Source organism: Enhydra lutris, unplaced genomic scaffold, assembly GCF_002288905.1.
Source record: "Enhydra lutris kenyoni isolate GAN:26980312 unplaced genomic scaffold, ASM228890v2 scaffoldscaffold23, whole genome shotgun sequence".
NCBI classification, from domain to species: domain Eukaryota; kingdom Metazoa; phylum Chordata; class Mammalia; order Carnivora; family Mustelidae; genus Enhydra; species Enhydra lutris.
The window spans coordinates 29,862,737-29,880,513 of NW_019154107.1; the positions used below are offsets into that span (position 1 = coordinate 29,862,737).

The window sequence follows — 17,777 nt, forward strand, 5'->3', positions numbered from 1 at the left end:
CATTTAAAATACAACAAAGAACCCCTCCCCCAATAATGAAATGTGTATCCAGAAGTCAGCTTTAGTGGGGCTCTTAATGGCCCATAGTGTGAAGACCTTAGGGTAGGCACCTATAACCCCCAGCAATGAAAGGCAGGAAGGGACAGGATGTGGTAGGCCAAAAATCTCAGGACAGGAGGAAGGCCACACTGGCCAGGGCTGAGAGTAGGCCTCCTTCCCCCCTCAATCAGCTGCTGGGGAAGGTGGGGATGGAGCTGATTCGTGTAAGCCTAGCTTCTGCAGGGGCACCTAGGGATTCCCAGTCTTTGCTTACATTCTGTTTCGTGTAATATCTTCTTCTGTGCTTCCCACTGCAAAGCTTACATGAGGCCCTTAAATTGCTGGTGAGTGATACCTTCGAGATATTCAGATCTCTGTGGGAAATGGCTGGGCAATGAACTTTGGGCAGGATGGAGCTACACAGGCAGATTCTCTCTGAGCCTCGAGAGGCTGATTGTGGTGTGGATGGGTGGTGAGTGCATGATGTCTTTGGAGTCCTGGTACCAAGAAGAATGAAGACATTTTTTGGTTCTGTGTGCAGTGAGTGCTTGCCTATGCAAACCGTGGGAAGGAGACTGTGGTTGTATAATCACACCTTGCTGCAGGCACCTCCTGCTTCTTGCTTCTCCCTAGGGTAGAAGTTTGGGGCCTCCTCAGGGACTCCTAGCTGGTTGGGGGCATTGCTAGGTGAGGGGCAGTGACAGATGTCCAAGGTAGAGGCTATGGAACAAACTGCTAACTAACTGCTATCTACTTGCTAACAAACTGCTAACAAAGGTTGAAAGCACTTCCCATTGTGTCTGGGCAGGGACGGCATGTCAGTCTGCTGGTGGATTAGAAATTGCTGGGCCCCAGGAGTAGGCTCTCCCTGAGACATTTTAGCTGCTCTTCCCCAAGCTTGATCTTCTCCTCCAGCTCTCGCTGTTCGATGATGAGAGCAGATTTCATCTTCACAAAGTGCTGGTAGTCTTGGAGCTGGTCCTGAGGCAGGTAGCGGGAGACCATGCCAAACACCAGCTTCTCCCGGCGGTCCACATGCTCCTTCAGCTCCTTGGCGTCTGCCAACTGCCCTGTCAGCTGCTGCTTCTTCTCTATCAGCACCAACTGAGGAATCAGATAGACCAGTTAAGAGCCATCCCAGTTCCCAGTCGGCTGCCTAACCCATGGCTCCACCAGGAACGCTGCTGCCAACAGCTCCCCACTCTGCGCTAATTAATCATCCCTAGACTTGCTGCCATGAAGTCGGCCTTCATGCAAAAGCCCTTCTTTCCTAGAGCAGGGGGGAGGATGAACACAACAGTGATTCTGGACGGGGCGATGTGCATTCACCCCTTTCCATCCCTAAATGGTCTTTCATCCATGGACCACCACCGGGGTTTGGGTGGGTGAAGGCTCTGACAAAGCCAGCTCATGCCCCTTCCATCCGGAGAACAAAGAGCACTGTGATGGTGCTTTCAAAATGGTGTGTGTCTCTGTGTTGGTGTACAGGTGTGAGTGTACATATCTGTGTGTGTACGCATGTGCATATGTGCCTCTTATTATGGATTCCAATCTGTATCCCAAACCACTTCTGTGTGGAAAGGTAATGCACTTTTGGGTCAGGGATATATGCAGAGTGGCCCAACCTGTGAAACTGATAGACTCCCAATCTCAGCTACTTGGTGAGACCTTGTCCTCCAACTCAGAGAGAAAACGAGGTAAACTTGCTGCTGCTGCTGCTACTACTACTATTACCACCAGCACCACCAATACCACCACAACTATTCCTACTACTACTCTTACTACCACCATCAGTACCATTACTACTATTACTACTGTTATTAGCACTAGCGCCAATAATACCACCACCACCACCACAACCACTACTACTATTACTACCACTATCACTATTGATACCACTACCACTACTTCTACTACTACTACTACTACTACTACTACTACTACTACTGCTACTACTATTACTGGCAGGTAGCACTCATTCAGCTTTTACCCTGTTCCAGGCCCTGTTTTAAGTAATTAATATGTATTATGTTATATATTTATTTAAGATTTTATTTATTTGAGAGAAGGAGAGCACTGAGGGAGAGTGAGAGGGAAAAGCAGACTCCCCACAGAGCAGGGAGCCCAATGCAGGACTCGATCCCAGGACCCTGGGATCATGACTTGGGCCAAAGGCAGACGCTTAAATGACTGAGCCACCCACATACTCTGGATTATCTAATTTAATTTTTAGAACCCCATGAGGTATAGGTAGTGTGTTTTTGAAGAGACTGAGACAGAATACAGTTAAGTTGCCCACAGTCACACAGTTAATTGTTGGTAGAGCCAGAATTTCCAGGCACTTAAAAGCCAGTGCCCATACTATGCTTTATTGTGTCCCAGATAAGCCAAACTTGAAAGAGGGAGCCCCGAGAAGGAACAGATAGCATATCCCCCATCTAACCCCCCAGAGACCCCAACTCTACCTTCTCCTGGTTGGCCTCTGAATCGATGCTGTTGAGAGCATTCTCCACCCGGGCCAGTCGTCCAGAGAGGGACAGCAACAGGTTGACCACTTTGTCCAGGTCCCCGATAAACAAACGGTATTTTTCAAACTCATTGGATTTACAGACCGCTTTTAGGTTGGCTTCCACCTCCTCCCCAAGGGCAGAATTGGCACCGATGTCCTCTAGCAGTCCTCGCTGGGCCTCCCGCAGGACAGAAAGCTTTCTACTGATGCTCTCAATAAGCTGTATCTAGGAGAAATCAATAGGAGGAGGCAAGGGATGAGAATGGGGACTCAAAGAAACTGATCTGTGCCTGTAACCTCTGTTTTGGGATCCCTGAAAAAGATGGTAGACTCTATGCGTCCTCAGAAACAAAGGAAACCCGAGCAAGTCATGAGAAATTCCAGTTTTCTGGACAGGTGTCCTCTCTCCCACCTATTTCTTCAGATCTCGTAGGACTCTGCCACCACCAAATTTCTTGGCATCAGGTAAGTGGTACCCATGGACTAATTCTCATTTGCCAGATGTAACTTAATAAATACTTGCTGAGACTACTTAATAAATAGGAATTGGAATGCTTGTGAGAGCATGGGTTGGAAAAGCATTGTCATCAAGTGTTTGCCTTTGGCTTCATGGATTGTCCTTCAATCCACTCAAGTACCCCTTCTGTGCATGGCACTGTGCTGGCTCTTTACCCCCTCTCCGTTTGGCTTTTGAGGCCTTTTGGATAAGACTGTGGGTTCTGAAGTCCCCATAACTAGGTCTGACTTCTAGTTCTGCCCCCCTTCCTGGCTGTGTGACCTTGGGCAAATTTCTTCATGGACTTTTACACTCTTGATTGGCAAAATGGGCATAACTGCAGTACCCACCTCGTTGAATGAGATAATATGTGCAATGGGCTTAGCAGGGACTAAGTGTTTAATAAAGGCTGGCTGCTATTGCTGTCATTCAGCCTGGCCCCACCCTACCATTCCAATCTCAAGATTCAAGCTTTCAGGATTTGCCCCTTTCCATCTGCATTTACAACACTCATCCATGCGTTCCTGATTTGCTTTATGCAGTTCTACCTGCTCTCCATCTCTTCCTTCACTTTGACTAATCCCCTTCTTTCTTCAGAGCCCAGCTTTGCTCCCACCCTCCCTGCAGGAAGCTTCTGCCTCCATAGCCCTTCCTTTCAATGATCTCTTTTTCTGAACTCTCCTGTCTTTCAGAAATAGAACACTAGAGTGTAATTTGAAGTTGTTCATTCCCTGTTTTACGTGGGTGCATCTGATCCCTCTTCTGCTGATGATAAGTTTCTTTTTTTTAAAGATATTATTTATTCACTTGAGAGAGAGGAAGAGCATGCATGAGTGCACGACAGCACAAGCACAGGTAGCAGAAGGCAGAGGCAGAGGGAGAGAGAGAAGCAGGCTCCCCACTGAGCAGGGAACCTGATGCTGGGCTCAATCCCAGGACCCTGAGATCATGACCTGAGCTGAAGGCAGACCCTTAAACCGACTGAGCCACCCAGGTGCCCTGATGATAAGTTTCTTAAGAGAAGCACTTCCTGTGTCTTCTGATCTGTCTTGCCTCTGGGTGTAACCAGTTCTGGAACTCCACTCATAGGAAGGTAGTGTAGTAGAGCAGCCATTTGGAGTCAGAGATGCCTGGATTCCAATTCCACCCCCTCCAAAGTGTGTGACCTTGGGCAAGATACCCAATCTCATGGAGTCCTCCGTTTCCTCATCTGTAAACTGGAGAAGCTTCTCTTCTCCTACCCCTCCCCACCACCATCGTGAGGGTTAAGTGAGATCATAGAAGTAAAATGCTTCGTATTTTGCCTGGCACCTTAAGTGCTCAATACCTGTTTAGTATTGCTGCTGCTGCTGCTGCTATTGTTGTTGTTATTATTATTATTATCAATCACACACTCTGAGCTAGTAGATACTTGCGTGGTGCACAGTCCTAACAAGAACTGAGCTGCCCCAGGTTGCTCACAGTCTCTGCTCAGCATCGCACTATGGTTAAGGGCATGGACGCTAGTGCCAAAGTACTTGGGTTTGAACCCCAGTTCTGCCACAAAGCACCAGTGTAACCTTGAGCAAATCACTCAACCTTTCTGTGCTTCAATTTCCCCATCTAAAAAATGGGATAACAATAGTACTTACCTCATAGTACTGTTCTGAGAATAAAATGAGTTAATACAGGTTACGCACTTAGAACAGTATCTTGTATCTTGTGTATATATATTGAAGTACTCTTCAGTGTTTGTTCTTTTCATATATATATATATATATATATATATATATATTTTTTTTTTTTTTAGGTAGAGAGAGGGAGAGAGAGTGCACACGAGCAGGTGGGGAGGGGCAGAGAGAGAATCTTAAGCAGACTCCACACCCAGCATGTAGCCCAACACAAGGCTCTACCTTATTATGACTCTGAGCTCATGACCTGAGCTGAAATCAACAGCTGAATGCTTGACTGACTGAGCCATCCACACACCCTGCTTCAGGGTTTGTTTTATTATTACTCACACCCAGGCACTGTGGGCCACAGGCTTGTTGTTTTCTAACATGTGTTCCTTTCTAGTAGTTTATTTAGAAATGTCCAAGGAGAAATGTCCAGGAAATGTCCCAAGAGAGTCTGCTCTGGGTCCAGGGCCTGGTAATTATTTCAGAACCGGTCAGAAGTCAGGAGATCACCATGATCTTAAGACTGAAGCATCAGGGGCGCCTGGGTGGCTCAGTGGGTTAAAGCCTCTGCCTTCGGCTCAGGTCGTGATCCCAGGGTCCTGGGGTCGAGCCCCATGTCGGGCTCTCTGCTCAGTGGGGAGCCTGCTTCCCTTCCTCTCTCTCTGCCTGCCTCTCTGCCTACTTGTGATCTCTGTCTGTCAAATAAATAAATAAAATCTTTAAAAAAAAAAAGACTGAAGCATCATAGGTTTACATGTAGGGAAAATTCTAAAACCCACTGGGAATTAGGAATCAATGCTACAAATGACACGACACAATTAATTAGATGCCAAGAGGGTCCCAGTTATACCTCTCCCCTTTGCTTTCCCAAACAAAACTCAATGCCAGGGACAAGGGAGGGCTGGGGGCCAAACGATTAACTTGGAAAATCACCTACCCACCATAGCTCTTGGGTTCCATCGTTCCATAGATCTGGAAGGATGCAAACGAAGACAGCCCTTTGTTCTTGGCACCTACCTTTGCAACCTGAACTTCAGTCCTGGGGAAAGTGTACTGGATAGAGCTGAGGAATCATCACAGACCCAGCTAGAGCAGGAGTTGCTTTTCTAGGATATTGCAAATTGGTGACCTTCTTCACCTGTCTTCCTCAGACAAAAGCTGTCCTAGCTTCCCCACAATCACTTCAAATCACTACCTGCTATTCCGTGCTTTGCTATTTCTGGTCATTTTTCTCTTTTCCTGGTCAGACTCTTATTAGCTTTGCTCCTAATAAAGAGGTCCCGAGTAAGCCGGAAGCAGCCTTGCCATGCTCAGGGAACACAGAAGCCAAGGAGGCAGGCATCTGAATCAATACAACTCTGATACCACCATGCTTCCAATTCTTTCCCTGACATTTTGCTTCAGATTTGAAAGTGGTGGGGAGTCTCCTGCAAATGGCGTTGAGCTTTCCTACAGGTCATGCCCTGAATGAGAAGCATGGGCAGAGGAGCAATTTACATTGAGTTCAGATGTTCACAAACTGGTAAATTAGGCCTTTGGGGTTACCATGGAAACCCTATTTGCTTACGAAATAAAATGGGTAAGTGCAGGGAGGGCAAAGTGATTCCAGGAATTTGATTAGAAAACTAGCCTAGTGATGCTTACAGGAAGAACAGGGAGGCTTTGCAGCAAAAAGATCATTTCTATCACTTGTTCTACTATTTTTGAGAGATTATGGATTATTCTTGCAAATAAATACTAACATTTACCAGCCTCTATTTTCTCCTTTTTTTTTTTTTTTGGTTTAGTCAGTCTATTCCCTCTCCCAGAAAGTGATACAGAGAATACAATCAATGCCTGCTATTGGTTTGAGCTTGCTGACAAAAACTGATGTGCCATGGGCACCAAGTTACTTACAAGGCTGGCTAATTTCAGAGGGACGGCGTGGTAAAGTAGAAAGTGTGACAGTCTTGACTTCAAGTCCTGGATATACCAGTAGGTCTATAACCCTGGGCAACCTAATCTTCTTAATTGGAAAAAAGGGGATCACTGTCTAGTTGTTTTAGGGATTCGAGAGACACAGTGACGATGATAATGATGACTTCTATTACTATCATTACTCTTATTGGCTGGATCAAAAAGAGACCGGAGTTGCATTTGTGAGGAACCCAAAGAGGCTAATTTGATGTCCATACTGAATGGGGACAACTTGGTACGGGGATGTACCAAGTTGTTCTGGAGAGTGTAGAGGGCAGGTCAACCTCCAATCACACAAATTAAATGCTAAAAATCTAAGACATATTGGAAAACTTCACCTTTTTTTGAGCCAGTTCATGGTCAACTTCTTCCTCTCCCAGGCCAATCTCTGCCATTTCGGGTTGGTCTTTCAACTTGTTCAACAGTTCTGCCTTGGCCACAGAAATATTGTAATAGGCTGAGTAAGAGGTAGGCATCCCTGGGGCCCCCAGAGGAGGTGAGAAGTGCTGAAATTCTTGTCTGTGGAAACAAAGAATGACCATTTGAACACCTCTGTTGAGAGGCTCCTAAACTTTCTGCTTCTTAATTTCCCCATTTGTGAAAACAGGACCCTGCTTCACCAAGGAGCTATGGAATAAGGAAATGATGGACCAGGAATCACTGTTGAAATGTCAACTGGCCACATGAAGATTACCCAAAAGCCAAGGCAAGGCCAACTTTGAGAACTTAGAAGGCTATTTCTATGCCCCTGACTTCAATAGGTAGGGGAAATTCTTTAGGGATGATTTGGTTTGGTCAGCGCCCCACTAAGATCCAGAAAGACTAGGAGGCTACAAAGTTCTGAGCTTCTGATTTTCCATGATTCCCTTCAGTTCATGGCCCTGGCATATAAATCCCCAGGGAGGGAGGAGGTAGCAGGGATATATCTGAGACCTTAGCTATTCATCCTCCAAGACTGTTGACTTCCCTCCTGCCCAGGCTGCATTGCTGCTCTCTCCAGCTCTATCTAGTCTACTTGCTTACAGAGGCACCCCACAGCTTTCCTGGATACTCTCATAATTTATTCTTTCCCGGTGGTGCCACTCCTGATTGACGTGGCCCCTCCGCTGCAGATCACCCACAGCAGATCACCCACAGCAAAGAGGACACCCGTGACTTCAGCAGTGGTCACCATGCTGGAGGCTGGGGTTAACACCCCTGCCAGGGACTGGTCACAGCCTACCACATGTATCATGAGCTCTTCTGAGACTGCCTGTGAGGCAGGCCTTCAGCCTGGGAAGGGATAGCATCTCTCCACTTTGGGCATATCCCCAATGGCCCCAGCCTCCTCCATGGTTGCAGAATGAAATGGGGAAAAATTGTAACCCGTGGCACCCAGGGGCTTGACAAGTGTAGCGGCAGACCCTGTTGTCTTGGGTTCACTGAAGCCCGTGGGGCTGAGGTGCTGCTTCTCAGAGCCCCAGCCCACGAAAGAGAACTGCTCCTCAGGGAAGAAGTAGCTCTGGCTCCACGCTGGCTTGGGTTTGGACTCTTCTGCCATCGACGCTTCTGGTCTGGTGTGAGGAAGGAAATAAAGAGAAATGCTTTAATGTCAGCTTTCAGTGACAGAAGGGCAAATAATTCTACCCATGGCTTATGCAACAGGGAGGCCCACCCCCACTATATTCTTGGAGCTTACCAGCCACCCCAACCTTCCACCTGTCTGTGTCACTGACCCTTTGCTAACCTCTAGCTATTTGAAAGGAAAAATAGGAGAAACTCATTAGTCATTTTTGCAGCTACTTGCAGCTCTTAGATAAAGGTCAAAAATAATGGTTAAAAGGCTCCACAGCTATTTACTGATTCATGCTATGCTGCCTCCTAATTCATCACACAAAAGAAACTTGGGCATGCCAATATTCCTCATCCAAGGTATTCATCTTACCTGTGGGTTTTTAAGATAATAACACTAATAAACGAACAACACTAGCTAATATGCAGACATGGCTTACTATGTCTTAGAAGCTGTCCTATGATGTGTTTTTCTGTATGTGAGGGGTGTATGTGTGTATGTGTATACATAGAGATTAAAAATGTAATGCTCATGACAACCATTTTACAGATAAGGAACATTAGGCACTGAGAAAGTGGAAGAGGAAAAGTGACTTCCTCAAGGTCACCAAATAGTAAATGACAGACCCAAGATTTAGACCGAGGCGACCTAACTCCACTATGTCACTATGCCATCCTGCCAAAGTGACAACCTGACATCATATAAAACCTTGCATGTAAGGAATTTTCTGGCTGGACTAGATCTTTGTTAGCAGACAAGAGAGAACATTCTGGAAGGAATATGAATATATGAACTTAGGGAATTCTTACCTATAAGAAAAAAATATATAGGACATGTGTGAGAGAGTTCAGAGTCAGAAAATGCTAAGAGAAAGTACAGAATTAAGGGGAAAAAAGGGATGTGGCTGCATGTCACTTATATTTCAATAAAACTGGAAATATTTTTTAAGGGATATGCTAATTATAGACTCAGATCACAGCAGACACAGCCCTGTACCATGTCACAGTGTATCATATTAGGCATTATGTGTTAGTGCTCCTGTCCTCATAATCTCCATGGACAAGGCAGAAGTTACAGGAAATCTAAGAAACATAATCTGCATTTGATAAGGAACACTGAAGCAAAAATCAGATTCCTTCTGCAGAGCACTGAGAGGAAATGCATAGAGCTCAGAAAGTAAACTATACCTGTACTCAAGCCAGAGTTAGGAGACTTAACACTTGAAAATTTCACTAACCTGCTTTCATATGTATCCTAGCATTTTGTAACTGAATAGTATGTGGGTTATGGAGATGCTCTGGTTTGACCTGGCTGAAATTAGCATGTCTTTTTTTTTTTTTTTTTTTGCATTTTAGATTCAAAATACAATACATCTACCTATCCCTAAGACTTATCCTTTAAAAAATCTTAAAGCGACTTCCTTCCGGTTAGAACCCTATGCTCTCCCAGGGTCTGGAATATGATCTGGAGGAGTCCAGACATCGTGGGAGGATGTAATGGGCACAGTGAGCCACACGACCTGGGTTCCGACACCCTGTGATCTTTAGTTCCCCTGTGCCACACTTTTCTCACCTACAAGATGTAGGACACTAATGGTATCTATTTCATAGGCTGGTTGTGAAGATTAAATCCATCAACACACAAAAGTGCTTAGAACAATGCTTGGCACATAGGAAGTAGGCAAAAATATATATTATAACAAGACAGGAAACAATGTGTTGTTGGAGAGGATGTGGAGAAAGCGGAACCCTCTTCCACTGTTGGGGAATGCAAGTTGGTGCAGCCACTTTGGAAAACAGTGTGGAGATTCCTTAAGAAATTAAAAATAGACCTTCCCTATGACCCTGCAATTGCAGTACTGGGTATTTACCCCAAAGATACAGATGTAGTGAAAAGAAGGGCCATCTGTACCCCAATGTTCATAGCAGCAATGGCCACAGTCGCCAAACTGTGGAAAGAACCAAGATGCCCTTCAATGAACGAATGGATAAGGAAGATGTGGTCCATATACACTATGGAGTATTATGCCTCCATCAGAAAGGATGAATACCCAACTTTTGTATCAACATGGATGGGACTGGAAGAGATTATGCTGAGTGAAATAAGTCAAGCAGAGAGAGTCAAGTATCATATGGTTTTGCTTATTTGTGGAGCATAAGAAATAACACGGAGGACATGGGGAGATGGAGAGGAGAAGGGAATTGAGGGAAATTGGAGGGGGAGATGAACCATGAGAGACTATGGACTCTGAAAAACAATCTGAGGGTTTTGAAGGGGTGGGGGGTGGGAAGTTGGGCCAGCCTGGTGGTGGGTATTGTGGAGGGCACGTATTGCATGGAGCACTGGGTGTGGTACATAAACAATGAATTCTAGTACACTGAAAAGTAAAAAAATAAAAAAATTTTAAAAATATTAGCTTTGTTGGGAATAATGCTGTTCCTTAAATCCACACCATTCAAAGAGGCATCTATAACTGATTCTCTGCAACCACAGCTAGCTAGGGCTGTGTGCAAACAGATGTTTCCCCTTGCATCCTATAGTCATTAAACAAAATAAATCTCTGGAACGGATTACAAGATCTCTAGTAATAGCAGTTTCCTTCTCTCTGGCCAAGGCACCAAGGTGAATGGAGGTACATAAAAGGAGGAAGGAGTAGGAGGCTGAAAGGGGCAAGTCTGGGCCCTGTAACTATGACCGCTGGGACCCTCTGCCCTACAGGGGCCCAAAGGCCTCGTAAAGGCCTTGCTGGTTGCAAGAACAGGATCTTTCTGAGAGAGGCTGCCTAGGATGGCAAATGAAGCATAGGTTTTAGAGCATGCAGGTCTAGCTTTGGGATCAGAGTCTGTTAGTCCCTTATTTTCCACAGCTGTAATTTCTTCATCTGTCAAATGGCCCACAAGGCTATTGGGGGTTAAAAGAAATCAGGGGGATAAAACGACTAGCGGCGTGTGGCCCACAGCAAATGCTTAATACCCGTTCAGCTATTCGTTTATCTGTTCTGTCTTCTTAAATGTTAAGTGCCTACTCTCTGCTAGGTCACCTTCCCTTCTCCCTGCCGGGACAGGAAGCGACCACAGTCCCTTTCCACAAAGCATGTTCTCATCACAGTAAGAACACTCTCCAGCTAGATGGACAGCTCGAGAAGCAGCCATGAGGGCTCCAATGAGAGATTCTCATGGTGTCTAGGAGCTAGCTGGGCCCTGTTGCGCTGTGCTTGTTGACCTGGTGCTGGAAAACTCTACTAGGTCCAAGTTGCCGGGTAAAGGAGCTGTGGGTGGGTAAGAGACAGGAAAACAAGGTACTTCTAATAGCAACAGTGTCTCAGGCCTGTTCCATCTGTAAGGGGATTTGAAGAAAGCACTTAGTGTATAGACACTTGCCCCCCAGCCGCTCCCCCAGCAGAGTGTGGGCTGAGCTCTCTGCAGGACGCCCAGCAGAGCTGAAGCCAGAGCTCTTCTGCTTTGGAGCTAAGACGACAACCACCAGGCACTGTATGCCATGCTGATGAGCACAGGCACAGGGAGGCAAACAGACACCAGCAGCCCCGTGGCCAGACTACCCTCCTGCTTTGGCCTCCCTGCCCACCCCATCAACTGCTGTCTATGGCCCACCGAAGCAAATGCAAAGAGGCAGGGTAACAGGGCTGGGGGTGTTGGAGAAAGTGGAAGAGGCAGCTAAGAGTGACCTTAACTGTTGTAAGGAATGGGCAGGGCATAAAGCGCCCAGCCCCAGGAACAACTCGGGGAGGAGTTTCAAAGCCCAGACAGGTCCTGGAGCAGAGGCTGGTCAGGCTGTGAGCAGGCCTCTCCTTCTAGAGAGTGAGCAAAAGAAAAGGCAGGAAAGAGCCTGAGCCAGGCTTTGGGGAAATGCCAGGAGGCAACAACGGGTTTAATGTGTTCTGGCTCAGGGGCCTGACACTGATGCATATCTTAAAGGCAAACTGAGAAATAAGATAGTATTTGGATAGTGATATTTAAGAACCTCAACAACTACCATTTACCAAGCACCTACTATGAGCTACACACAGGGCTCTCTGCTTTATAGAGCTTGTCTTCATCTTAATGACAACCATGTGGAATGGGTATCATCATGCCCGTTTTCCTGGTGAGAAAAATGTGAGGCTGGGAACAGTTTAATTACTCGGTTAAGCCAATGTCACACAGGTGGTAAACGGTGGAGGTGAAGTTCAAACTCACGCTGCAGCCGTGTTGGGGACCTGTTTTTCATAAGCACTTACTTGGGGGAGTTGGCGATTTCCTTCTCTGATGTCCTCCAAAGCCCACCCGTACTGTAACAGCAAGGGGGCTGAGTCTTCTCAGGTTGAGATCCCAAGTGGCCCCTCACTGGAGGCAGGAAATCGCTGGGGTGGAGACCAGAGGACTCTTGTTCTGCTGGGGGGCTCTGTGAGCTCTGCTTCGAAGCCTCCGAGTGGCCAAAGCCCAGGGGTTGTGGCTGCTCCAGGACCTCTTCAGGATGGAGGGCACTGCTACCAGTGGTTTCTGAACTGAAATACTGGGGGGGCAGCTCCTCCTCCTCCCCTTCATCCTCTCCCCCTTCCTCCTCTTCCTCCTCTTCTCCCTCTTCTTCCTCCTCTTCCTCCTCCTCTTGTTGCTGCTTCTGTTGCTGCTGCTGCTGCTGCTGGGTTGCCCGGAAAAGCCTGTACTTCTCCCAGTTGGGAGGAGGAGGGCGAGGAGGAGGAAAGGCCTTCTTTCGGGCTCCCAGAGGATCCCGCTGGGTCTCATCAACTTTGGTAAAGAGCTCTCTCCTATGCTGCCCCCAGGCCCCAGAGCTCTGTGGCTCCAAGCTGATGTGACTCTCTGAGAAGGCACGACTCCGCAGCGGGCGGGGCATGGAGGCCATGGAGCTCCCCTCCTCATAAGCGGAAGTTTCCTCTGTTTCTTTCGAGGAGTGCTTGAAGTCTCCGAGAAGGTCAAGGGAAGAGATCGCTCGGTAGCTTGACAAGTCCAGTGCTGGGTTCTCAAGGCAAGGATGGAACGGTGTTGCCCAAGACAAGCTAGCCTTGGAATGAGCCATTTCCCTGCAAAACAGTAAGATGGAGAGTGTGTAAAACAAGCAAGATTCAGATGGCCCCATGTTTTGGATAACATCATTTCTGCAAACTTCAAGATGGCCATAGAACAATGCAAATATACATAGTAAATGCAATCATAAGAGTAGTAATACTAGCACTCAGTATTGATAGCTAACACTTAATCAAGTATGTACTAAATGCCAGGCACTATTTTAAGTGCTTTGTGTCCTAGTTAATATTCACAAATGACCCCAGAAGCTAGCTATTATTAGCATCTCAATTTTATAGCCAGGAAAACTGAGGCACGGACACGTTAAGTAACTTGCTCCGGGTCATAAAGCTGGTAAGTGGTAGAGCTAGGATTTGAACCTGGACAGTCTAGCTCTAAAGACTGGATACACACAGTACCCCATGCCGTAGCACTCCGATTGAATGTGCTGTGTACTGGGGCTTACAAGTCTGGTTATTCTGTTGTATTGTTTTTGTTTGCTTTGGTTTTAATCATGAAAAATGTTAAATATTTAGAAACATACAGAGATTGCTATAATAAATATTCATGTTCCCACCTACTGCCCAGGATTAGCACATTTTAATACTCTGCCATCTATACTTGGTGATTTTTTTTAAAACAAATACATAATACCCTTTGTTTTCACTCCCCACTTCTATTCACCTGCTGCTTCTCCAGATGCACACTGTATCGTGAATTTGACATGCTTTCTGTCCATGTTTTTATACTTCTACCAAAAAATATCAAGTAGGCAATTCACAAATATCTACAATTTTGGGTTTAAAATAGCTCCTTCTAATGCAATTCTAGTCAGAATTCTCAACAGGAATTTTTAACAATAACCTTTTTTTATTAACTTGAAACTTAAAGTAAGATATAATATTGAGAAGTATTTTGCTACAGAAGAAGTGGGGGTGAGGGATTAGGCATATTATAAAGCAATTATAATTAAAACAGTGTGTTACTGATTAATACAACAGGATGAAAACCCCAGAAACACATCGATCTATAAAAACATTGTATTTAATTCACCTATAAGAAGGAGATAAAGAATGATTTTTTAAGAAAATTTTTTTGGAGGGGTGCTTGTGTGGCTCAGTCAGTTGAGCATCTACCTTCGGGTTAGGTCATGATCTCAGAGTCCGAGGATCGAGCCCTGCATCGAACTCCCTGATCAGTGGAGAGCCTGCTTCTCCCTCTGCCTGCTGTTCTCCCTGCTTGTGCTCTCTCTCTCACTCTTGCTCTATCTTAAATAAATAAATAAAACCTTTAAAAGAAATACTGTCTTAAAAATTTTTTTGAGATAACTGCAGAACAGCAATATTTGGAGATGCACCCTCTATTATGTACCCAAATAAATTCCAGATTCAAGAATTAAGGGTGTGTGTGTGTGTGTGTGTGTGTATGTGTGTATTTTAATGTATGTGTTACATGTGTATATATGTATATATATTCTATGTTTATAAGAAAAAAAAAGTATAAACAGATTAAAAGGACTGTCACTTGTGAGGCAAAATGAGATTCTCATCTTATAAGCAATTGAAAAAATATCCAAAGAAAGAAGTCCAGGCTGATTTAAATAAGTATAAAAATATGCATAAAAAGTCAAGCTTCTGTATAATAAAGAGTGACCAAAGTCAAAGGACAGCTCTTCAGTCTCAGAGTATAAAGAGTTAAGCCTCTAAACCAGAAGATCTGGTTTCCTGCTGTAGCCTGTGAGCAATCAGCATCATGCTAAGTACTGCCTAGTGACAGGAAATTCCAGAAGTTCAATTAAATCATCAGACAGAATACCCATTCAATAATCATATTGAAGACTTAGAATATTTCTTTTAAAAATAATCATATACATAATGGTAGCCAAGCTCAGAGAGAATGAAGAACCAAATCTCCTTCAGTGAACTCATCTCCAGTCCCCATCATGGCTAGCTCATCACTCACATGGATCAGAAATTCACCTTCACACGTCCATCCACTATCCCTTCTTATTTGGGTCTTTGCCCACCTATAGTTCCTTAAGAGTTTAAGTTCCTCCTTGTGTGCAAAGTGTTCCACCTGGCATTTTCTCCAGCAGGGAACAAACAAGGTGCTGAGTAGAGAGTAAAAGGTTGACAAATGCTATCAGGCAGAGGACTTTCCTGACCTCCTTATCTAAAATAGAGATGGCTTATCCTTCTTTCTTTTGTGTTCTATCCTTTTTCTATCCTTTTTCTTTTGTGTTCTTTCTCAGAACACACATCCCCTCTTAACATTATATCACATACCTACTTTTACCTGTTTATTTCATGCTCCACTCTCTAACTAAAATGTAAGCCCCATGAAGGCAAGGATCTTATGTGTCTCATTTATTTAGTACCTAGTGCCTGGCAACACAGTAGGCATTTAATAAATTTTGTTTAATAAATGAATTAATGAATAGAAATATCATATGATCCATAAATTCCATTGGGTACTTACCCAAAGAAAACAAAGACACTAATTTGAAAAGATATCTGCACCCCCATGTTCAATGCAGCTTTATTTAAAATAGCCAAAATATGGAAGCAACCCAAGTGTTGTCAACAGATGAATGGATAAAGAAGATGGTATACACACACACAAACACACACACACACACACACAAACACAGGGATATTACTCATCCATAAAAGAGGGTGAGATCTTGCCATTTGCAACAATACAGATGGACCTAGATGGTATTATGCTAAGTGAAATAAGTCAGATAGAGAAAGATAAATACCATATAATCTCACTCATATGTGGAATCTAAAAAACAAAATGAACAAATAAATAAGCGGGTATGGACCCATAAGTGCAGAAAACAGTCTGATGGTAGCCAGATAGGTACATCTTGGGGGAGAGGGGATGGGCAAAATGGGCAAAGGGGAGTGGGAGATACAGGGCTCCAGTTACACTTGTGAGCACAGCATAATGTATAGACTTCTCAAATCACTATGTTGTATACCTGAAGGTAATGTAACTTTGTGTATCAAGTGTACTTCCATAAAATAAATGGATTCATGCCAAAAATGAAAAAAACCCAACAACCATGATATTCATATCATAACAGAGTAGAATTATTTTTTTAAAGATTTTATTTGTCAGAGAGAGAGAGCACAAGTAGGGTGGAGGGAGAGGATCCCCACTGAGCAAGAAGCTGGATGTGCGATTTGATCCCAGGACCCCAAGATTATGACCTGAGCTGAAGGCAGACACTTAACCAACTGAGCCACCTACAAAGTAGAATTAAAGGCAAAAATCAAATAAGAAGACAAAGAGGGGCACTATGAATTAGTGGTTAGAACACATGATTAAGATCTAACTACCCTAAATCTTTATGTGTCAAATAACATAGCATCATAATTCATAAAGCAAAGCCATAGGAAATGCAAAGGTAGAAAAAGGGAGCAATGAACTATGAGGCTGTTTCAGCTGATGACAGATATGACAGTCAAAACTAAGATAATGGGAACACTTAACTTTCTCCATTCTCAAGGGTCCATTGAACTGTTCGTTCTTACATTGACTCCATATTAAGCCAAAAATGAAAGAAGTACAAATAATGGTACCTAATAACAACATAACAACACAAGAAATTAATAACAAAAATGAAAGACAAAAGCTTCTAGTACATAGAAAATAAAAGGGAAGAAAATATCCCCCAATATAGTCAAAGAAGGGATCTGATCTGAAATTGAAGAATACCTAAAAAATAACAATGAAATATCAGAAGCTAGAAAATTTGACTGAATAAAGCAGTGGTCACAGGAAAATCTGTAGCCTTCAATGCTTACATTAATACATAAGAACAAATTAAGATCAATGAATTAAGCATTGAACAAAAGATGTCAAGAAAAGAGCCACAAAAATAGACCTAAGCAAAGCAGAAAGAAAACTAATGGCAGAAATTACTACACTGGAAAACAAATGATAGAATTAATAATTAAATCCAAAAGCTACTACTTCAAAAGAAAATATAAAACAATAAAAAAGATAAACCACTTGCTAATCTAATTAAAAACCCCAAATGCACAAAATTAGAAATGGAGAAATAACCACAGTTGCAGAGTAAATGAAAAGAGTAAGAGAATACTTTGTTCTACTCTATGAAAACAAATTAGAAAGCTTAGGATGTTTTTCTAGGAAAATAAAAGTTACCAAAACCGATTGCAGAAGAGTGGAAATATTTAAATGCACCTGTTATCATAGGAAACAATGTTGATAAATTTGACAAAAAAAAAAAAAAAAAGATAGCACACTCACATGATCTTGTGTTAATTCTACCAACCTTCAAGGAACAGACAACCTCAATGCTATTTACACTTCCTAGACTGTGGAATCTATTGAGGGAAAAGAAAAGAATCCTGCATAATGTCAATACCAAAACCCAACAACTAGAATATACATAAAGACAAACGAGAAACCAGTCTCATCTAAGAACACTATTGCAAAAATGTCACCATTTTTGTTTTGCATTTAAAAATATAAATATTAGGGGGCGCCTGGGTGGCTCAGTGGGTTAAGC

At 43.9% G+C, this 17,777-nt stretch overlaps 1 protein-coding gene across 1 annotated transcript in view; it reads right to left on the minus strand.

The window, feature by feature from the left end:
* Window positions 1-261: 261 nt before the first annotated feature.
* The window catches only part of LOC111150503 (shroom family member 4), a 228,826-nt gene continuing 211,310 nt past the window's right edge, over window positions 262-17,777 (minus strand). The window contains exons 6-9 of the mRNA XM_022507983.1: window positions 12,448-13,248; window positions 6,997-7,177; window positions 2,505-2,774; window positions 262-1,143 (exon numbers count right to left, since the gene is read on the minus strand). Of these exons, the coding sequence (XP_022363691.1) occupies window positions 874-1,143; window positions 2,505-2,774; window positions 6,997-7,177; window positions 12,448-13,248 (1,522 nt within the window). The 3' untranslated portion in view covers window positions 262-873. The remainder of the gene's footprint in view (window positions 1,144-2,504; window positions 2,775-6,996; window positions 7,178-12,447; window positions 13,249-17,777) is intronic.